Raw genomic sequence first — 23,824 nt, 5'->3', positions numbered from 1 at the left:
CCATAACCAATAAGGAGAGAGATCTAGAAAGGGAGAGAGAAAGAGATAGATAGATTGAGAGAGAGAGAGAGATGAAGAGAGATAGATAGATAGATAGAGATGAAGAGAGATAGACAAATAGATAGATACATAGATAGATAGATAGATAGATAGAGAGAGAGACCGTGAAAGATAGAGGACAGATCGTGAAAGATAAAGAAGCAGCACGAGAAAGATTAGACTGAAGTAGAGAAGGTCGGATCCGGTCCGATTTTTTCGACCGGTGTGCGATTTTTTCGATCGCACAAAAACGCTGACCTTGCTGCCCTTCGACCTTGCTTCCTCCTCAATTCCCTTCCAAACTGCTTCACATGCATGAAATTGCAGTAACCCCCCATATTTGGAATCCACGCGAGGGATTATAAGGAAGACCACGCGAGGGATTAAAAGGAGGCGAGAGGTATAGCATCAGCTGCTTTTCAACGAAGACTCGAGCCTTGCAGCCCTCGCAGGTCAATTTGATTTCGGGTTGTCGATTCTCTCCACTGTGGTAAAGGATTCCGCATTCGCAGTATTGAACTCGGCTCTTCAAGCGCCCCCCGAAAGTGTTGCTGATTATGCTCATTTGAATTGCGGTGGCTGCAAGAAGGTTTCAAACAACTGCTGTGGAGATGGTCAAGAAGGCAGTGGAGGAATTCATGAGCATCCTCCTGTTGGTATCTGCTGAATGAAGATGATATATTGCTCAGGTTGTTCATGAATCCGCAGGACTTAACAACAGTCGCTTCTTCATGAACGCATAAATCGATATGTTGCCGAAGCGCGCAGACGGAGCAAAATCTCGATTCTTCCCGGGAGAAATCACCTCCATCTCCAGAACAACACGGATAAGGGTGACGAGGGGATCGGAGACTCTGCAAGAACAGTGTGGGAGACGCACTGAAGAACAGAATTGAGAAAACAGGTGTTCCCGAGATTCTCCAGAGCGGCACCGATCGCCGGCCGATTCTCGTGCGACCTCCACAGAGCCGATTCTCGGCCGATTCTGGGGTTTCTTGTCGGGGATGATGGGGGGGATGGGCAGCTCCGTTTCCATTGATGGGTTGCGATTCCTCGTCGATTCTCCGACGATTTCTTCGTCCAGTCTTCGACTATTTCTTCGTCGATTCGTCGCCGGTTCTTCGATGATTTCTTCGACGACTCCTCGTCGATTTCTTCGCCTATTCTTCGACGATTTCTTCCTCAATTTCTGGTCGATTCTTCGCCGATTCTTCAACGATTTCTTCGCCGATTCTTCAACGATTTCTTCGTCGATTGCTCGTCGATTTCTGATCGATCCTTGCTGGACCTTCAGGTCTTCTCTTGAACAAGCTTCAGCTTTATAAAAAACCAGACCAAAATCGCAAAATCTCACATCGGCCTAAAATCGCACCGGTCGCACCAAAGGACCATCCCTAGACTGAAGGATAGATAGAGATGACTAGAGAGATATGGAGAGGGAGGTGTTTGATCTTCTAGAATCACCACCGTATCCAAGGCCGTAGAGGAGGAAAGAAGAAGAAAGAAGAAGTAGAGAAGAATAAAAGACTCAGAGGTAAGATCAAGATCGTTGTATTAATCCACAAACTTTTCCATTAACATTGGTTGTATATTTATTTATATGTAAATATAAGTAGTTATCGTATCCATATCCGTTCTAACAGTTTACAACGGATATAAGTTTTCAAATATTTGTTTTAATCTTGACCGTTATAACAGATCGGGAGCACCGATCACAGCCGTTGATCGGTGCGTTATACCCGACTTTATAACAACTAATCGTGTCCGTTATAACTGATTGGGTGCACCGATCATGATCGGTGCTATGAACCCACAGTGTATAACGGATATCTCTGAATGAATCTGGACCGTTATAACTCCTTAGTGTTTTAATCCTAGTCGTCTAATGTTTAATCCTAGCCGTCTACTGTTTGATCCTAGCTATATTGAATCCTAATCTATGTTTAATCCTATATTGAATCCTATTATCTAATCTCTAACGAGTATATAGCATATATACTAACTAATCTTATTAGTTCCTATCAGAGGAATCGTCGGCTGTCTGAGAAGACGGTGGCTCGAGTCGTCTGCCGGTGGATTGGAGCATCGTCTGCTTGATGATATGAAGCAATGGCGGAGTGAGTCGCCTCCCGAGCTGTCTTCACAGCTTCTCCTCGGCGAGTAAAACTCCTCAATACCCCCCTGCAAGATCATCGGCGGCGCATGCGACATTGAGCTTGTCCCTGAGAAAAAAAAATTAGTTTTCGAGAGTGGTTTTGTTAAAAAGTCAGCCACTTGTTCTTCACTACTAATAAACTGAATTTTGAGAGCTCCTGCTGCAACTTGTTCTCAAACAAAATGATAATCTATTTCAATGTGCTTCATTCTTGCGTGAAATACTGGATTTGCAGCCAGATACGTTGCACCCAAATTATCGCACCATAATGTTGGGACTGTGTCAGCAGTAATTTTTAGTTCTTTTACTAATGATTGAATCCATAAGATCTCAGCTGTTGCGTTTGCTAGAGCCTTATATTCAGCCTCCGTGCTCGATCTTGCCACTGTCGACTGTTTCTTTGAACTCCATGAGACTAAATTTCTTCCAACAAAAATTAAGTATGCTCCAGTTGATCTTCTGTCTTTACTATCACTTGCCCAATCAGAATCACTAAACGCAATAATGTTAGTATTAGAATGTTTATAAAAGAGTAAGCCATGTGTTAGGGTGCCTTTAAGATAATGAAGTAGATGCTTGAGTGCATTCCAATCTTCGGAATCTGGAGCATGCATTTTCTGCCATGCTCTGTTAACTGCAAATGCTATATCAGGGCGTGTCAATGTTAAATATTGAAGTGAGCCAACAATTTGTCTGTATAATGTATCTAAAGAGGGATCAATTTTATTTTTGACTTTTATTGTGGAGGAAAGTGCAACAGGAGTTGACAACGGTTTTGAGTGTTCCATCCCTGAATTTTTAAGAATCGATAAGAGGTATCTAGATTGAGTAAGTAAAAAACCATCTCGATGAGGATGCAATTCAATACCCAGAAAGTGTTTGGCAGGTCCTAAATCATGAATAGCAAACTTCTCATGTAATTTTGAGACAACAAACTGAATTTCTTTAGCTTCAAGAGAAATAATAAGAATATCATCAACATATATTGAAATAAAAACTGGAACATTTTTAGTATTAAAGAACAAAGATGTATCTGTTTTAGATCCGATAAAACCGAGTGCATGTAAAGATGTTGACAGTTTATGAAACCATGCTCTAGGTGATTGTTTTAAACCACAAATTGACCTTTTAAGTAAACAAATAGAGTCAGGGAGAGAAGGATCTTTGAAACCTGGTGGTTGTTCCATGTAGACCGTTTCTTCAAGTTCTCCATGTAGGAACGCATTAGATGCATCAAGTTGATGTATTTTCCAGCATTTGCTAATAGCAACAGAGAGTAGTAATCGAATTGTAGTATGCTTAATTACCGGGATAAAAGTCTCATTAAAATCAAAACCTTATTGTTGCTTGAAGCCTTTAGCTACTAATCTAGCTTTGTATCTATCAATTGTACCGTCAGGTTTATATTTCAATTTATAGACACATTTACAACCTATAACATTGAGATTTTTATTTCTGGGTACCAAAATCCAAGTTTTGTTTTGTACAAGAGCATCATATTCTTGTTTCATGGCCAGCATCCAGTTACTGTCCTTTGATGCATCATTATAAGTGTAAGGTTCAATGGTACTAATGTTGGCAAGAAAACATTTGGGAATAGGATGTTTAATGGCTGAGAAGGAGAGATGATCAGGTTTACCATCTCTTTAGTAAACATCCTTTAGTGTTCTTATTTTGATCGGAATTCCTGGTTCAGGTGTCCGATCAAATGTTGAAGATAAGTCTATAACAGACACATCTGAGTTCGAACTCTTAGCAGTAGTTTCCATGAGAGGAACATTATCATTATTCAATTCAAGGTTTTCTTCAGAATTAATCGACTCTGACTCATCGGATTTTTGTTCATCAACAACAGTGTGAGATATAGACGAGTTATTTATATTATTACCAATATTCATTTCTGATGTTGGTAATAATGTGTTTGATTTCTCAATATTGGGAATATTGGATGTTACATTTGGATGTGATCCAAGTATTCCCGAATTTGTCCTATCAGAAAATTTAGATGAAAATGGAAATACTTTTTCATGGAAAACAACATGTCTTGAAATAAAAAATTTACCTGATTGGAGAGAAAGACACCTGTATCCAATATGCATTGAGCTGTACCCTAAAAAGACACATTTTTCTGATCTTGGATCCAGTTTATGCCATGCATATGCTCTCAAATAGGGATAACAAAGACATCCAAATGTTCTTAAAAAAGAATAATCAGGTTTACTGTTGTATAGAATTTCAAAAGGTGATTTGTTCTCTAAAATAGGAGTCGACAGTCTATTTATAAGATAAATTGCTGTAGACACAGCCTCATCCCAGAAAGTTTTAGGAACAAAAGCGTGATTTAATAGAGTCAGGGCAGTTTCAATTATATGTCTATGTTTTCTTTCTGCTGTACCATTTTGTTCAGGGGTATGGGGACATGATACCCGTTGAACAATTCCCTGTGTTTTCAAAATTGGGTGGAGAGATTGATACTCTCCTCCCCAATCTGATTGAAAAAACTTAATCTTGGTAGAAAATTGATTTTCTACCCTTCTTTGAAATTCGATAAATTTATCCTTCAATTCATTTTTATGTTTTAACAGATACAACCATGCATATTTACTATAATCATCAACAAATACTGCATAGTAAGAAAAACCAAAGTTAGATAAAATAGGCGATGGGCCCCATAAGTCTGAATGTATTACTTCAAGAGGTTTATTAGATTTATGATGAGTTTCAGAAAATGCAAGTTTATGTGATTTTGAAATACTGCAAGAATCACAAACAATCTGTTTTGAAAGATCTGAAAACAATCACAAACAAATTTCTTTATGACGAAATTTAAAATTCGAAAGTGAGGATGCCCAAGCTGGGAATGCCACACATCTGATGATGCTTTTTCTCCCATGAATGCAGCTGGAATTTCAGAATTTTCTTCTAAACAGTAAAGTCCATCTTTAATTGTTCCCCGGAGTAGGATTTTGTATGTTTTCTTGTCCTTCACAAGACAATAAAACGGGTGAAATTTAATAAAAACATCATTATCAAGAGTTAGTTTATGAACAGATAACAGATTCTTTTTAATTTCAGGTACATGCAGTATATCCTTTAAAAATAAGCTTTTATCACTAGTGGAAATCTTAGAAGAACCAACAGACAGAATTTTCAAACCTGTACCATTACCGATGAGTAGATGATCATTCCCTTGAACATTTGAGGTGGAGCAGATCATGTTGGGATTCGATGTAACATGGTGGGTTGCCCCACTATCAGGAAACCATGCTCCTTCTCCAGGAGCATTGACCACAAATGCATGTGGATTGGCTTGAACAATTTGCCTCTGTTGTCCCCAACTTTGTTGATTTCTTGTAAATTCTTGACATTCTCGTGCCCTGTGACCGAATTGAGTGCATAGTTGGCACCTTGGCAGGAATCGATTTGTTCTTCCTCTTCCTCGACCTCGATTGTAACCTTTTGCTTGGTAGCTTTCTCTCCTTAGCGTATTTGATGTGGAATTATGCACTTGGTTAGCCATAGGAGGAAATGTGCTGGAATTTAAACTTTGCTGATACGACAGATATATGTCCTGGGATTTGAGATTGGTCACAATCTCCTCAAACTTCATGTGACAGGTTAGCGTTTATACACATAACGAACTAACTCTACTCAGTACCTAGACCTCTTTAAAAAGTATAGTTTATTGTATCTTCATCCACTTTTGCTGATTGGGTGCACCGATCACAGCCGTTGATCGGTGCTATGAACCCACAGTGTATAACGGATATCTCTGAATGAATCTGGACCGTTATAACTCCTTAGTGTTTTAATCCTAGCCGTCTACTGTTTAATCCTAGCCGTCTACTGTTTGATCTTAGCTATATTGAATCCTAATCTATGTTTAATCCTATATTGAATCCTATTATCTAATCTCTAACGAGTATATAGCATATATACTAACTAATCTTATTAGTTCCTATCAGAGGAATCGTCGGCTGTCTGAGAAGACGGTGGCTCGAGTCGTCTGCCGGTGGATTGGAGCATCGTCTGCTTGATGATATGAAGCAATGGCGGAGTGAGTCGCCTCCCGAGCTGTCTTCACAGCTTCTGCTCGGCGAGTAAAACTCCTCAATAGGAGGGAGAGAGGGGGAGAGAGCGAGCAAGAGAGAGCGAGAGAGTGACTGAGAGAGAGAGCGTGAGAGTGAGTGTGAGTGAGTGAGAGAGAGAGAGAGAGAGCGAGAGAGTGAGTTAGTGAGAGAGAGAGAGAGTAAGTGAGTGAGAGAGAGAGAGAGAGAGAGCGAGAGAGTGAGAGAGAGAGAGGGAGAGAGAGAGAGAGAGCGAGAGAGTGAGAGGGAGAGGGCGAGAAAGATATGACTAGAGAGAGGGAGAGAGGGAAGAGACAGAGAGAGTGAGAGAGAGAGGGCGAAAAAGATATGACTAGAGAGAGGGAGAGAGGGAAGAGACAGAGAGAGAGTGAGAGAGAGGGGGCGAGAGAGAGATGACTAGAGAGAGGGAGAGAGGTAAGAGACAGAGAGAGTGAGAGAGAGATGACTAGAGAGAAAGAGAGAGGGAAGAGACAGAGAGAGTGAGAGAGAGAGGGCGAGAGAGAGAAATGACTAGAGAGAGGGAGAGAGGGAAGAGACAGAGAGAGAGTGAGGGAGAGAGAGCGAGAGAGAGATGACTAGAGAGAGGGAGAGAGGGAAGAGACAGAGAGAGAGATGACTAGAGAGAGAGAGAGAGGGAAGAGACAGAGAGAGAGATGACTAGAGAGAGAGAGAGAGGGAAGAGACAGAGAGAGAGATGACTAGAGAGAGAGAGAGAGGGAAGAGACAGAGAGAGAGTGGGACAGAGAGGGCGAGAGAGAGAGATGACTAGAGAGAGAGAGAGAGGGAAGAGACAGAGAGAGAGTGAGAGAGAGAGGACGAGAGAGAGAGTGAGACAGAGAGGACGAGAGAGAGATGACTAGAGAGTGAGAGCGAGAGAGAGAGACAGAGAGAGAGCGAGAGAGTGAGAGAGAGGGCGAGAGAGAGAGAGTGAGACAGAGAGCGAGAGAGAGAGAGAGAGAGAGAGAGAGAGAGAGAGAGAGAGAGAGAGAGAGAGAGACGGGTGAGATGCACCCATCAGCCGGTCTCCTGTCGGCTCATTAACCACTGCGACTCATTCCTCATCGGTGGGCTCCTTGGCGTGCCGCGAGAGAAGACACCGGAATATCTCCAAAAATCACCCTTCACTATCAACCTCTCCACAGCCACCCACCCACACAGCGAAATAGAAAGTTAAATCGATACAAAGACGTGGAGAGAGAAAAAAGGAGGATGATAAACACGAGAGGAAAGAGAGATAGCTAACCCAGATAGACAAGCCAGATAGCGATCCGCAGAGACGAGAGCAGAGAGAAAATAGAGGCAAGAGAGAACAAGAGAGAGAGAGAGAGAGGGATGACCACCTCACACGAGGGGCACGGCCCACCAAGCTCTTCCTTTACGGTGGGGGGGGGAAGATGGGGGGCAGTTTTCATCAAGGACACTTGGCCTCGTCCCTGCGCAAGGAGAGCCCCGCCCCTTCCATTAATGGACAGCTCCCCCTTAATCCTCCGCCATCGCAGACCGCCGCCATGGCCGAGCCGGGCGGCGCCGCCGCGCGCCCCACGCGGCTCCCCCGCTGGACCCGGCAGGAGCTCCTCGTCCTCATCCAGGGGAAGCGGCTAGCCGAGCGGCGCCGCGCGGCGGAGGCCTCCGCCGTGGCGGCCGCGCCGTCGGCCGAGCCCAAGTGGGCCACCGTGGCTCACTACTGCCGCCGCCACGGCGTGAACCGCGGCCCCGTCCAGTGCCGCAAGCGCTGGAGCAACCTCGCCGGCGACTACAAGAAGATCAAAGACTGGGAGAGCAGCTCCCCCCGCGAGCCCTTCTGGGCCATGCGCGGCGACAGCCGCCGCGAGCGCAAGCTCCCCGGCGTCTTCGACAGGGAAGTCTACGACATCCTCGACCGCGCCCCCGCCAAGGAACCCGACGACGACGACGGAGACGACGACGACGACGACGACGACGAAGAACCAGAGGAACACGACAAGGGTACACGATGATGATATGATAAGCTGGGTTTCTCGAATCTGAAGAGTTCTTTTTTTTTTTTTGTCTACTGGTTTTGCAGGGGAGGAGGGAGGGGGGAGCGTGATGGGTAAGCTGGTGGAGGTTCTGGAGAGGAACGGGAGAGCGTTAGTGGGAGAGTTGGAGAGCCAGAACCTGAACCGGCGGCTTGATAGAGACCAGCGGAGGGCGCAGGGGGAGAGCCTCGTCGCCGTCCTCGGCAAGGTCGCCGACGCCCTCGGCAGAATCGCTGACAAACTGTAGAAGATTAAAGAAGAAGATGAGAAGAAAAAAAACCCATTTTTTCTCTAACCTCGCTAGTTTTCAGAGATGGGTCTGGAGCGGTAGTGGCGGGTCGGCCTGAGCGAGCCCCCAGCGGGGACGTCGTCTTGGATCTCGTCTTCTTCTTCCATGGCGGCAGCGCTGACCGGGCGGGCAGGCGGAGAGACCGGAGCTTTGCGATCGGAGGCCTGTTTACGGGGGGTGAAAGCGACTGACCGTGGCAGCGGGGCTGCCTCAAGATCTTCACCCTTCCGCCGCTTCACTATCTCCCAGAAGTCGGAGAAGGCTTGCCGATTGGAGGTATCGTCCAAGTTCCCATCAGACTCCAGGCTGTAGCAGACGTACTTGGAAGGGTTGCGGAGATAATCTGGGATTCTCGGATCGACGGTCCTGATTTGAGGGTCTCCCACTACCTCCGCCATGGCGGTCGGCCGGTCGAACCGGACTTGTTTCTTCGGCCTCGCGTCTTCCTGCTCGGTCTTCCGCTTCAGGATGGGCTTGATATTATCTGAGTCGACTCCGGCGGTTTCGATCGACGAGGTCGATCGGATTGGGGCGCCTTCTGTTGTGTCTTCTTTGATCCTCGCGCTCGCCGCAGCGTGATCCGCGCGGGGGTCGTGTGAGAAAATGAGTTCCTCGCTGGTTTCTTCGATGATGGAGTGGTAGTTGATGTACGGGCCGTGATCTTTCACGTCTTTCATGTACAGGCGTTCGCCGATTTCTCCCATTCCAACTGCCCTTCTGTCGTACTCGTCCTCCTCTTCCTGATAGAGTGAAAACATTTGGTATTTATTAGATGAAATAAGAGGATGTTTGTATTGTAGGAAAATCGTACACCCATTTCGTGAAATGTTTTCAAAAATTGGACCCCATTTCACGTGAAGCAAAGGTTGGACGAAGCCTGATAGAGTGCAAACATTTGGTACTATTGAATGAAATAAGAGGAGGTTTGTATTGTAGGAAAATCATCCACCCATTTCGTGAAATGTTTTCAAAAATTGGACCCCATTTCACGTGAAGCAAAGGTTGGACGAAGCCTGATAGAGTGCAAACATTTGGTACTATTGAATGAAATAAGAGGAGGTTTGTATTGTAGGAAAATCATCCACCCATTTCGTGAAATGTTTTCAAAAATTGGACCCCATTTCACGTGAAGCAAAGGTTGGACGAAGCCTGATAGAGTGCAAACATTTGGTACTATTGAATGAAATAAGAGGAGGTTTGTATTGTAGGAAAATCATCCACCCATTTCGTGAAATGTTTTCAAAAATTGGACCCCATTTCACGTGAAGCAAAGGTTGGACGAAGCCTGATAGAGTGCAAACATTTGGTACTATTGAATGAAATAAGAGATGTTTGTATTGTAGGAAAATCGTCCACCCATTCCGTGAAAGTTCTTAAAAATTGGACCCCATTTAACGTGAAGCAAAGGTTGGACGAAGAAAATATGACACCGAAAAACCCAAAAATCTTAATGATCGCAGTAGAAAAAAGGAGACGCGTGGAAGCCAATATGTGAAAATGTTTCAAGAAAAAAGAAATTATTGATGAGACGACTCTGTCCGATTTTCAATGCAGTTGTTACAGCGATAATTTCAGTTCGTTTCTCTTAAAAAATCGAAAGAGGACGTCGAGTAAAATCACAGTTTTTCTTCAACACATCCAGGCAACATATGATGAAACAAGGGCAAAAGGTATTCTTCTCAGCATCAGTCACTTCTAATTACTTGAAAGAAACTACTCATCAGTTTATGTCAAATTTTGAAGAAAAGAAGTGATTAGTGTCAGGAGTACGACAGAATATTAATGATAATTACGGAAAAAAATTACTTCGTTTCTCTTCAGAGGTCGACAGAGAACATCAAACGAAACCAATTTTTTCTTCAGCAATACCAGGCAGCGATAGAATAAGATCCACTGGTGTCGTCCTAGCATCAGTCGCGTTAATTGGGTATAAGACGCGACCCGTAAATCAATCTACGAACGCCCATCCAAATGATCTTCGAATTACTCCCTAATAAGGAAAGCAACGGACACGCAGTCCAGAAAAACACAAACACAAGGTACACAACAAAAGCGACGAATAGCGCCAGGATCAGGAAAAATACTAACCTCAAAGTCCAGCGTGGAGTCGAGCCCGATTGAGGATCGGATATCCCTCTCCTCCCGATCAAATTCATCTCCCTCTCCATCCTCATCTGCTTTCTCTTCCTCTCGATCCTCAGATTCCTCGAGATCTTCCGCAAAACGCCGTTCCTCGGAATTCCTAGATTTCTTCGCAAAGCAACCATCATATGCAGAAGCCAGGGGCGTCTCCTCCCGTCCCGGGTGCGTTTCGCCCCTCTCGCGATTCCATTCCTTCTTCTCTACTTCGCCTTCCACGACGGACCAGGAAGACTCTGGGAAGGAGGACTTGGGAACAGTCTCGAAGAGATGAGAACCGAACAGCCTCTCCACCCGAGCTTTGAAACCATCTTCCATGGCAGACTTTCCTCGATTCAGCTCAAACTCCGACTAGGGCATAAAAAGGAAGACGATCCACCGCCTAAGCTTCGTAACCGCCAACGGAACAAAAACTTTTATCCTATTCCGTTCCGTCTTGTGCCGTCCCGTTACGTTATATCCCGTTACTATAGTGCACGGACGCGACGGGACGGTATTTTCGTCCGTGAATGAAAAATCGTCCCGTCTAGCTAGACATGGTCGTTCTGTTCGTGAACAAAAGAGACGTACAGGGACTTCTTCTTAGTTCCGTTCTTTTTCTTTTTAAAAAACGAACAAAATTTACACATTCCCACAATTTCGCACATTGGCACAAAATTAGACTAAAATTCGTACAAAGCGAACAAAAGAACAGAACATGGGTATGTGCGATGTTCTGTTGGAATTCGTTTTTGTTCTGTTCGGAAAACCGAACAGAATGAACAATTCGCACAAATTCGCACAGTTGAATTAGGTATCGAAAAGGAGTTCCACACTTTCTTAGGAGAGAAAATTACATATGAAATAAGAGAAGAAGGAAGAGAGAGGAGAGAGGAGAGAGGAGAGAGGAGAGAGGAGAGAGGAGAGAGGAGAGAGGAGAGAGGAGAGAGGAGAGAGAAGAGAGAAGAGAGAAGAGAGGAGAGGAGAGAGAAACCACGATACATATCAGTAACACTCCCCCTCAAGCTGGAGCATGTATATCAGACATGCCCAGCTTGCCTCCAATAGTCTCAGATGCCATCCCAACAAGTGCCTTCGTGAAGATGTCAGCAAGTTGATGAGCGGAAGCTACATGAGGAGTACAGATAGTGCTGTCAATAACATACTACCGAATGAAGTGACAGTCAATCTCAATATGTTTAGTCCGCATGTGGAAAGTGTCATTGATGGTGATGAAGGTGGCGGCTTCACTATCACAGTACATCCGCATGGGCGAGGGGGGGGGGGAACCAAGCTCAATGAGAAGAGACCTCAGCCAGAGCATCTCGGTTGCGGTATCTGCCATAGCCCGATACTCGAATTCGGCATTGGAGCGAGAGACCACATATTTTTTTTGTGATCTCCAAGTGACGAGGTTACCCCCAACATATGTGGCATAGCCACCATGCGATTTCTGATCGGCTTTATCACCTGCGTAGCCGGCATCAGAGTAAGCCTCAACATGCAGATGCCCCAGTCGCCGGTATAGCAAGCCCTTTCCAGGAGTGCGCTTGATGTAGGAGAGAACACGATACACCCCATCAAGATATACCAGCCGAGGAGCATGCATGAACTGACTCAATATACTCACCGCATATGCAATGTCAGGACGTGTCACTGTCAAGTATATCAGCTTACCCACTAAGCGATGGTACATGTCTGCATCCTCCAGTAGTGCTGTCGACCCGGTCCACCAATCGATATTGGCCTCCATAGGGGAGACAGTGGGTTTTCACCCTAGCATACCCGTCTCCTCGAGGAGGTCTAATGCGTACTTCCATTGGCACAAGACCATCTGATCGTGTCGGTGAGCAATTTCAATGCCGAGGAAGTACCTAGGTGGAGAGAGATAACGTGTCACGAAGTGCTGACATAGATAAGCTTTGGTGACAGCAAGGGCAACTTCCTCACTGCCGGTGAGAAGAATATCGTCAACGTAAATAGCTAGCACAACACCAAGAGGAGTACGCTTGCGAATCACCCTAGGATCTGAGATAGTGGAGACAAAGCCATACGCGAACAACTATTTGGAGAACTTATGGAACTAGGCACGGGGACTCTGCTTCAGACTATAGATCGCCTACTTGAGGAGGCACACCTTCGAAGACTCCCCCTGAGCAACATACCTAGGAGGTTGCTCCATATACACTTGCTCGGCAAGATCACCATAAATAAAAGCATTAGATACGTCAAGTTGATGAAGAGTCCATGCCTGATTAAGGGCGACTGAGAGAAGGACCCGGATGGAGCTAAGATGAGCCAAGGGTGAGAACATCTCAGTATAATCGAGACCATAGGCTTGAGAGAAACCCCGAGCAACGAGACGAGCCTTATGACAAGAAATAGAACCATTCGGATTGTACTTGAGGGAGTACACCCACTTACAAGAGACGACATTGGCATCAGACGGGTGAGAAACCAAGTCCACGTCTCTCGTTGAATAAACACAGCATATTCAGCGTCCATAACGGCCTTCCACTCTGAAACCTGCAGAGCTTCAAGATATTTCTTGGGAATGGACTTAGAGAGAACGAAGAGGGCAAAGGCACGATAGGGGATGGAGAGACGGGAAGAAGAAACATGGTGGCCAATAGGATGGTGTGTGCAGTGGCGAGTCCCCTTGTAGACAGCAAATGGGAAGATGGAGGTCAGAGGCGGAAGCGGGAGATGACATGGGAAGGGGTGGCGTAGAGATGTTCGGAGGGGAAGGGGCCGGTGTGGAGGACTCAAGTAGGGTCGGAGGAGGGGAAGAGGGGTCAGGGGGAGGAGATAATGCATCAGGGAGAGACGACTCGGGAGGAGAGAGAGGGGCAATGGAGACCGGATCTCGAGACGGAGGGCAGGGGATGGGACCAGGGAGAGGAACAAGAGAGGAGGGTGAGAAGAAGGGAACATCCTCATGAAAAGTGACATCGGCCAACATAACGTAGTGATGTGGGGAGGGGAAGTACACCCGATATCCCTTCTGAGTCCTAGCATATCCCACGAACACCCCCTTGAGTGCATGAGGAGCCAGCTTGGAGAGGCGGGTGTATGATCTTGGACGAACACCATGCACCCATACACGCGTGGGGGTAGAGAAAATAAGTCAGCATTGGGTGCAAGTTGATGGACCAGAATGGCACCACTAAGCGCAATGGAGGGTAGACAGTTCACCAAGAAAGTGGCGGTGAGCACGACATCCGACCATAGATACATAGGGACGTGCATACCAACCAAGAGAGTGCGAACTATGTCCAGCAGATGGCGGTGTTTTCATTCAGCAACTCCATTTTGTTGGGATGTATATGGACACATGGTCTGATGAAGTATCCCCTTTTCGGCACAGAAGCCAGCAATCGTCAGTTGAGTGAACTCGAGAGCGTTAGCAGTCTAAAGCACCTTCAGAGGAGTGTCATACTGTGTGGAAACTTCTGTAACGAACTGCTGGACACGAGTAAGAACTTCCTTGCGGCTCTTAAGGATATAGGTCCAGTTGAGACAGGTATAGTCATCCACTAAAACAATATAGTAGCGTCCTCCGGAGGGTGAGACATGCTGCGCGGGGCCCCAGACGTCATAGTGTACCAGGTCAAAAGGGCGAGAAGAGGGTAAACTCGTGCGCGCTGGGTAGGTGGAGCGATGGTGTTTCCCCAATTCGCACGATTCACACTTAAAGTCACGTAGATGCAGCCATGGTAAAACAACTTTAAGTTTGGAGAAACTGGGATGTCCCAATCGACAATGCCGCAAAAAGGAAGTTTGGGGGGAACAAGGGGAAGCAGAGAGGGAAGAAAGGGCACAGAGGCCAACAGATGGCGAGTCGGCCACAAGCTCGTAGATGCCACATCCATTCTCACGACCCAATCCAATCCTCTGTCCCGTACGAAGATCCTGGAAGAAGCATTGGTAAGGATAGAAGAAGACACCACAGTTAAGCGCTTTGGTGATAGCGCTTATAAGGAGATTAGCAGGGAATCTAGGAACATAAAGGATGTTATGGAGGGGCAGGGTGGAGATGGGTCGAATGGTACCGGAGTCGTTCACTAGACAGGGATGGCCATCGGCGATATAGACTTTGGGAATCAAAGAGGTAGGATGGTAGGAGGTGAGGATAGAAGGGGTACCCATCATATGGGTCAAGGCTCCTGAGTCAATTACCCAAGACATATTATTAGAAGCTAAGAGGGCGGACATACCTGGAGTAGATGTATTCCCGCCACCATAAGAAGCAAGGCTAGCACCCAATGAGGCTAGGGAAGTCAACGCAGACGGTGGAGTATGCATGGCGGAAGTGCGTGAGGCATGGAGATAAGCCAGTTTGGCTGGAGAGACCGAGATGTGATAGTTCTCGACGAGAGGGGGGAATGGTCCCGGGGTGGCTGTCATGGTGGAGGGAGAGACACTCGACGGGGTAGAGGCCGACTTGCCCCCGGTAGTAGCTAACACCCAGGCGGGCTTCCCAAACTCCTTCCAGCACTTGTCAATCGGATGTGACAGCTTCGCGCAATACTTGTAGGGAGGAAAGGAGTTCTGGGATTTGCCGGATGCACTCCCCTTTCCGGTGGGCTTTGGCGGACCTCTGCTGGCAGCTAGGGCTGAGACCTCAGGAGGGGAGATACCTGGGAGAGTCGGCACACTATCCTGGACCCGGAGGGCAGCCGAGAAGATATCCTCAATGGGCATAACGCGAGCACCGCCGAGAACTTGGCCGAGGATCATATCCGCGAGCTCAGATCGTAGGCCGTTGAGGAATGCACCCGCGGGTAGTTCATCCTTGTAGCGGGGCAGGGTCTCGATATCCGCAGAGGGACGCTAGTATACTGCAAGGTCGGTGAAGATAGATTCCACGGAGCCGTAGTAGGCCTGAAGGGATTGCGAACCATGTTTGCAGGCGAAAAGATCTTCGTAGAGGCATACCGTCTTGCTCACATTGCTCTTATTAGCATACATCATGGCAAGATGCTGCCACAGAGCCCGAGCGGGCTGGGTCCGGCTGATCAGTTCCATGATATTATTCACGACACTCTGGCACATCCAAGTGCAGACGGCAAACGTGAGAGAGCTCCACTCAACATAGGATGGATCAGATTCCAGCGGCGGAGGGTCGGTTAAATGGTGTCGGAGGCGATGGGCGTTGAGGAATTCCATGAACGACGTAGGCCACGAACCATAATTGGTCCTGTCGAACGTGTACGCCAGGTGAGTGAGGGCAGTGACCATGGAGTGCTTGCCAGTCGGGGGACAGCCAGTCGGGGCAGAATTTGCCGCCAATGATGAGTTGCCAGAGAATGTGGAGTCCATATGGTGTATGAGGAGTCAATTCGGGAATTTGAAGTTCGGATTGAGGGAAGTGTGAATTGAGGAGAGGGATTGAAGAAGTGGAGTTATCGAAAGGGAAGGATTTGAGGAATTTGAGGAAATTGGGAGGAAGGGAGAAAATTGAAATTAGGAGGAAGGGAGAAAATCAGAATGTGTTGAGATTGGGAGGAAGGGAGGTTATTTGAGTGAATGGGAGATTGGGAGGAAGAGATTTAGGATATGGGGAGATGGGGAGAAAATCAGAATGTGAGGAGATTGGGAGGAAGGGAGGTTATTTGAGGGAATGGGAGATCGGGAGGAAGAAAGTTAGGAGATCAGGAGGAAGGGAGGAATGGAGGGAAGAGGAAGTGAAAATGGGGAGGAGGTGGGGATGACCGACCGCCGGTCGGAGAGAGATAGACCGCCACCGGAGGGGACGATCGGAGATGACGATCACCGGAGAAGTCGAACGACCGCCGGATGGAGATGAGTGGAGAGGATGATTGCGCCAGTGAAGACGCTCTGATACCAAGTTGAATTAGGTATCGAAAAGGAGTTTCGCACTTTCTTAGGAGAGAGAAAATTACATATGAAATAAGAGAAGAAGGAAGAGAGATGAGAGAGGAGAGAGTAGAGAGAAGAGAGAAGAGAGGAGAGGAGAGAGAAACCACGATATATATCACTAACACGCACCATAAGAACAGAACGACCATGTCTACGTCTGGCTGTTCAGACCAATGATGGGACAAAGACTCGCCCGCCAGTCTCTGGATGGGACAGTTATTTTGTCTGGGGCCTAGGACAGTAATTTCGTCTGGTTTTTGTAACCTGTGGAAGTTAAGAATCGGCCTAAGAGCTCCAGTTGGAACTCCTATCCTACTCCATTCGGAGTAGCCTAATGTTGATGCACGGTCGGCAGATGCCCTGCTTTGTCCCCGATGTGAGAAAGGACAAGAATATCTTGGACTGGACGGTTTTGAGTGGGACAGTTTTGGACGGGATGGTTGCAGACATGACGAGATGTGGATGAAAATATTTGGGGCGGGAGGGTCTCTAGACTGGATGAGTAGATGAACTTCTCAAAATTGGGACGTAGGACGGGGCAAAGATTTTTTTGTCTGGACCTTTGTCCGTGTCCTGGACTACTGTGAAATATAGGCCCGCCTGGTCTCGTTCCATCTCGTTCTATTCCATCCCTTCCCGTCCCCTCTCATTCCGTCATGTTCCATTCTGACTCCTCTCATCCTTTCTCAATCTGTCCCGTTCCATTCGGACTCGTCCCATCCCCGCTCATTCCATCCCGTTCCATTCGTTCTCATCCCGTCACCACACATTCCCTCCCGTTCTAATTATAATTTTGGATCGTCCCGGACGTGGAGGATGGAGAAGATGGAATGAATTTCATCCCGTCCGACGTCCGGAATCAGTTCAGGGACGATGGACAGGATGGTTTTTTGTCCGACAATGCGAAAGCTGTCTCGTGCACTGATCTCGAGACAAATTTTTGTCCCGTCTGGGAAAAATGGTCCCATCCTTTGTCCCAAACGAAAAAAAGTAAATATATATTTTAATAATTAAATTTATTTGATTCTGAAAGAAGAAGGCGCCCATCGCATCCTAGTTTTCTTGTGTTTGTTCCGAACTGTTTGTTTTCAAAGGAAGAAGAAGAATGGTAGCGTCAGCCACCCTCCTCCATCCCCTGCGGTGCAACCAACTGCAGCCACCCTCCTCCATCTCCTCCAGTGCAACCAGCTGCAGCCTTCATTTTCCCGCCCGCCCTTCATAATAGACTCTCATTATATTTCTCCATAGGTTCGTAATATGCCATGTACCTCGTTATGTGTCTACCCCTCACTTGATGAATGATCAGGATTACTGGAATGGTGCACCGAAATCTAGAGCTCCTTTTAGAACCTGATTCAGAGTAATTCTTATCCTCAGGCTTTCGTACATGAACATTGATGTCGTAAAATTTATCTTGAGCCTGCTTCATTCTCGTCTCCCACATTAAATTTTTACTTTGAATATTCAAATTTAAGATTGAGCTATTGCTTTGAATCCAAATAAAATGCATTATTAACTCTCAAGACCTGGGTGTTCTCTATCTTCCTCAATGAGAAAGGGGACTGGTCTCGAGGACAAGGTGAACCATCCACCATGGTCACTTAATATTTGACAAATATGTGTGAATTTAATCTTATCATTTCATTGTTGATCTTACAAATCGGTCTATTGCCTTATTTCAATGGCTCATCCTTGCGCCATGTTAATGTTCTGAGCATAATTATAATCCCTTTTCATTTTGATTAATATGTCCCAGAGATGATATTTAATATATATATATTGATATTTCAGACTCAAATTTAAAGAAACTTCAAAGGTCGTCTTTGAAGTCGAAAATGTAAGTTTTCCGCATCATATCCTAAGATAATTAGGAACTTGATTATGTATTTTATACATGATATTTGGTGGTTCCGCTGACTGTCTTACATCTATTTTTCTTTTCAAAGTCACGTAAAGTTTATATTCTTAACTCATTAAAACTTCTGATTCTAAAATTATCGACATAAGTTAATTCTTAGAAGAGGTGTATAAAATATCTATAAAATTAAACCACCTAGACTTATATTATTTTTCATCAGTATGATTAAAATGTCTTCACATAATTCATTTGCGACATTAATATGATTTAAATGTGGCCTTCATGGGTAAGTACGATTAGGCATATGTGACATTATTTTTTCATTAGTATGGTTTAACTGTCTTAACATTAGTATGATTATTATTGTGCCGATTTTTGTATTATGTTAGATGAGTGGATGGTACAAGTTTAAACACACAATCTATCACTACATAATGAAACACATCATTCTCTTATCTCGAATTTCCTGGCAGTTCATTTTTAAATATGATCCGATGTGTTTATTATTATTTTTGTAATTGCAATATTTTCCATCACATCCTTATACAGATATTCTATGGAAACATGAACCAACTTGTATTGTGTGAATTTGTTTCTAAGGAAATGTTGGTATTTTATTCTGATATGCGGAATATTTATTTGTTATTTTTCATATCATATTTATGTTACAAGTTACATGAAGGTACATGAATCAAGATATCTTACGTTGGTCTACAAAGGTTATGATCCTGAATTTTACATGGTTTGAAATCCCAAATGATTAACTTAGGATTTTACTTCATATTCTACTGAGGTAAAGAATATGCAGATCATAACTGGACAGTTGTTTCTGCTGGTACTCACGTAATAGACAGACCAATAGTAATCTTTCATACTTTCTATTATCCACTTTGACATACGTCTAAAGTAAATGTTTTAAAAATTGCGAACCATTCAACTAAAGCGACGAGTTAAAATTTATATTTTGCAAAAGGTTTCGAAAAACAATCCAGTGAAGGGATCAATGCTGAAAGGTATTCAAAATAATGATCGTGCTATACAAAGACCTATTTCTTTGAAAGACGGATGTATAGTTTGAGATTTATAAAAGCATCCCTTCTTCTTTAACTTTACATTTACGGTAATTCCATGAAGTTTTGTGCTGACATTTTTTGCCTGGCTACCATGATTGTATGTTCATCCTCCACATATATATCGCATAATCTCTGTCTCTTTCTCTGACACATTTCTGAATCCATTAGTATGTCTCTCTAAATCTCTTAATTTTAACGCACTTAATTTTATTAACTTCAATACCGCCATTGTTGAGCAGGTCAAAACAAAACTCGAGCGTAGGCACCTGATCTCGTGTGTATTTGATGTCGACCCTAAAGAGGTACACTGTGTTAGTTATATATATATGCATCAATTTGTCGTACTTGTTATGTGAATAATGTGCATTATTATATCATTATTATGATTATTCTGTTTTCTTATTATTATTAAAATAAGGAGTTGACTTGTACATCTATATTTTTATTTGGCTGTTTATATGTATTTTTTCCATGGAATCTGCCAATTGTTTCAGATCATTCATACACATTTGTTGTGGAGCTTCTTGAATGCAGGCATCTTTGTTGTCAACCCAAAAGAGGTACATATATATCAATTTGTCACATATATATATATATATATCAATTATTTAGTTACAATTTATATCACTTTGTTGCATGTGTTATGTGATTATCGTATTTGAGGCCGCCAAAATGTTTATCGATCTGTCGATGATTTGTTAGTTCAATCGGTTAAAGAGTTGTGATTAATCAATGGTCATCTCCAGATGGGTTAGACAATATGAAGAAGAAGAAATAGGTTCTTTCCACCCATCTTCCTTCACAAATGCACAAATGTAATGGATCCATCACTCCATTCTACTTAGTGGACAAGGATTTGATCATTCTACGGAGTAAATATGATCGATGGATTGTTTGTTCTGATTTAAATAAGTGTCTGTAACAATTGAGTGATTGTAATAGAGCATCATTATTTTCTACGTTTTTTATTTTTATGAACTTAGAGTATTAAAAAAAACTAGTTAAATCTCCATCAAAATTTTTATACTTGAATGTATCTCTAGTATGTTGTGAAAATCGTATGTTACACAGGTTGTATGAATGACTGCATATTGTGAATTATTTTGATACATATATGGAGTCCACATCTATCTACTTCAAGATCAACGGCTAGGGCTATGCCATTAGTGTCTGCAGAAGGCTATCCTGTAGAGATTGATGATAATGTCTCATTTTGAAGCGTAAGACACAATCGGTCTAAAGTTTTAGAATGATTTATTGAAGTTTGTCCAAACGAGTACCATTGTACACTTTGTCAAGCGCATAACCCCACCCATAAGGTCATCATCAAACGGAATAAAGATAAGAGCACAAATGTATTTTGGAGACATCTAGAGAAATTACTTTGTAAATTTCACGATGAACTCAAGGGAGTCCAGATGAAGCTGGGAAGTATATTCCAGTACGAATTACTATCCCACAAGTTGTACTTACGCGACATCAACGTGTAGCGTACAAAGGAAGAGTTTGTCAGGTTCATGTGTGACAATAATCTTCCTTGGCAACTTGTGAAGAAGGTGTTCCGAAGACTATGGTTCTATGGGACACAAGTGGTTGGGGACATCCCTGGTCCGGATGCGGTCAAAACAACGTCTTCTAACATGTACAGAGAATTCCAAGGGAAATTAATAGAGATATTTGTCGACGTCCACGGTGTCTCTCTTACTGTGGATACATGGACATCACAAAATAACCTCACCCTTTTAGGTGTTACTGCCCACTGGATTGACACCGACTAGAAGCTCTGTGAGCTACTCCTTGCTATCCGACGGATCAAGGGATCCCGTTGCGGCACCAACTTGGCGAGGATCGTCGTGAAAGTTGTATATGATATGACATTGAATCAAAGCTTTGTGCCATCACCACGGACAATGCGTCTAACAACGGAACAATGCTGGCCTCTATTGTAGATCAACTGAAGACCGTAAACCCGAAATTCACTATGGATCAACATGTACCATGTGTTGCACATGTACTCAACCTCGTAGTCAAGGCCTTACTGAAGATCATTCGTAATCTCGAGGCACCAGGAAGTAATACACTAGGTGTCTGAGATTTTCACACATATACAATGTTGGACATGGATGAATTGACTGAATCACAAGTCGATGAAAATACTACAACGACAGATGCACCTTTGGGAATAAACATTTCATGTGTGAGAGACATCGTCAATGCTATTCAGGGATCCACACAACAAATGGATAAATATGTTGATATGTGCAAAATGTTTGAGCTCCCGAACTCGATCAAGATAAAGGTTGACTGCCCAATGCGCTGGAACTACACTTTCATTATGTTAGAGCGCGCTCTTGCTAAGCGATAGGTACTGGACCATATGGACTAGGAGTTGATGAACATGTTCCATAAGTGAGTCGATATACACTCCTTTATATCTTCTAGAATACGAGGTGTAGCTTGGGACCCCACGTGTTGGAGACTTGACCTATTGATTGGGTTATTATGTTAGAGCGCACTCTTGCTAAGCGATAGGTACTGGACCATATGCTTAGTGCTGATATTCATCAAGAGGACTGGGAGTTGATTGATGAATATCTGCACATCCTCGGCCCACTGTGCTTGGGTTCTGACTTTGTGTGTTTGGCGAAGAAATTGCCAATCACTGAGGTAACATCATTAATTATGGAGCTTAAGACTTAACTTGAGCAGGCTATGTACAGTGTTGGGGCAACTTTGGATGTTGAGCGTGATGGAAATATATGTAACCGGCAAGCCAATCACACATTCCACATCTCATTCCATGTTCACTAATACAACATGTTCATTATAGTGCACGTGTGGTGCTTATAATGAAGTTCATGAATACATGATCGGACTTAGTGAATTATGATGAGATCGTAATACGGAGATCACTAGTCTTTAAGCATGTGATCTAAGCATTCCTATTCGAAGGATACACAAGAAGGACATCGAAGTATTCAGATAGAATAGCACTATCTAGCCTCACTCATATGATGAGTATTGCCGGTCCCGTAACCATTAGCGTGGAGACACTAAGGATGGATAGTGGGTACTCTTTAGTAGAAAGAGTTCACTGAATTGATCGGTAAGAATCCCTAAATGGTATTATACCAAACTATTAATCAATTTGATTTATGTCACGGTTTTGTAAGTAGTCTTTAGACTTGAGACACCAAAGACATCTTGTGGATGGACGATTGTACTTTGACTATAGCCAACGAGTCTCTAATCATGAGATTCTAAACGCTCTTAGTTCGGGTACATCAAGAAGTTCACGAAGACGATTGATTTGTCAAGATGGGATCGTCCATCCTTGATATAAGAGATGACAACTCAAGGAAGACGATGCGATGAAGTCCTTGGCCAAGGCAGTGAAATATTGGAGAAGAGTTCTACGATGATTTTTGAATGCATCCGTACTAACTCCGATGACCGATTAGGGTTTGACAATTGACCATACCCTAAGTCGTCTAAGGAGAATCAAGTGGATGAGGAACTAATGATGAACATGTTCCATGAGTGAGTCGATACACACTCCTTTGTATCTTTTAGAGCACGAGGTGTAGCTTGGGACCCCACGTGTTGGGGACTTGACCTATTGATTGGGTTAAATCAATATGACATTAATTAAGTGATGATATATTTAATTAATTTGGAAGACCAATAAAGGTTATTGGGTTGTTGGAGTCATTAACCTGACTTATACATGGGCCTAGAGGGTCACAGGCGAATGGCCTTTTGGATGTCGGAAGATATACTTACGTTTTGGGGGTTTTTATGAAAAATACCCACTTAGTATAAATAGGAGAAGGCCATGAAAAAAAGTCCAGAATTGTTCAGGGTGCCTTTCCCCTTCTTCTCCCTTCTCCCCACACCCCTCTCCATGCATGATGCGATCGTGATGACGTAACGACGACGGCAGAGATTGAACAGAGCTTGTCAACGAGAAGGAGGAGATTCGACGTGTCGAGGATCACGTGGATATGTCTAGAGGCTGCACACTTGAGCAACTCAAATCGTCTCACTCTGGGATCGAAGAAAACACACATGCGATCCATGCAAAGGTACTTCGTTCATAGTTTTAATGATGTCGTTCGATTTCGCAAAAGTCTTCCACTGTGGAATGTTTTGATTTATTCATCCATGTTAGGGCCTCTAGAACCCAACACAGCGGAGGGATGCGTTGCGCTCAGCGTGTAGCGCTGTGCATAACAAGTTGAAGCAGTATGCAACGGTACTTTGGGGCAATCATACGGTCGCGATGGCAGCAACATTGGATCCATTCTCTAAAATAAATGGTGTG

The 23,824-nt window shown here is 44.2% G+C and overlaps 2 protein-coding genes and 1 long non-coding RNA gene across 5 annotated transcripts; 2 read left to right on the top strand and 1 right to left on the bottom strand.

Moving 5' to 3' along the window:
• Positions 1–281: 281 nt before the first annotated feature.
• On the top strand, positions 282–2,347 carry LOC144705895 (uncharacterized). The gene is made up of 2 exons (XR_013582141.1): positions 282–1,573; positions 2,065–2,347. It is a non-coding gene; the product is annotated as an uncharacterized LOC144705895 (long non-coding RNA).
• Positions 2,348–7,492: 5,145 nt separating this feature from the next.
• Positions 7,493–11,065, bottom strand: LOC144705150 (uncharacterized). Of its 3 annotated transcripts, none has more exons than XM_078577697.1 (3): positions 10,657–11,064; positions 8,576–9,308; positions 7,493–8,520 (listed from the first exon to the last, which is right to left on the bottom strand). In XM_078577697.1, exons 1-2 carry the CDS (start codon positions 11,023–11,025, stop codon positions 8,580–8,582), a joined length of 1,098 nt encoding a protein of 365 aa, XP_078433823.1. In that variant the 5' UTR covers positions 11,026–11,064; the 3' UTR covers positions 7,493–8,520; positions 8,576–8,579. The 3 variants fall into 3 exon arrangements, with proteins under 3 accessions (XP_078433823.1, XP_078433825.1, XP_078433824.1); XM_078577699.1 differs by having other exon boundaries at positions 7,493–8,512; XM_078577698.1 differs by having other exon boundaries at positions 7,493–9,308; positions 10,657–11,065.
• LOC144705151 (trihelix transcription factor ASR3-like) lies at positions 7,677–9,373 on the top strand. The gene is made up of 2 exons (XM_078577700.1): positions 7,677–8,247; positions 8,327–9,373. Exons 1-2 carry the CDS (start codon positions 7,677–7,679, stop codon positions 8,524–8,526), a joined length of 771 nt encoding a protein of 256 aa, XP_078433826.1. The 3' UTR covers positions 8,527–9,373.
• Positions 11,066–23,824: the final 12,759 nt, after the last annotated feature.

Source organism: Wolffia australiana, chromosome 7 (assembly GCF_029677425.1).
Source record: "Wolffia australiana isolate 7733 chromosome 7, ASM2967742v1".
NCBI classification, from domain to species: domain Eukaryota; kingdom Viridiplantae; phylum Streptophyta; class Magnoliopsida; order Alismatales; family Araceae; genus Wolffia; species Wolffia australiana.
This window is presented reverse-complemented; position numbering and strand designations above follow the sequence as displayed.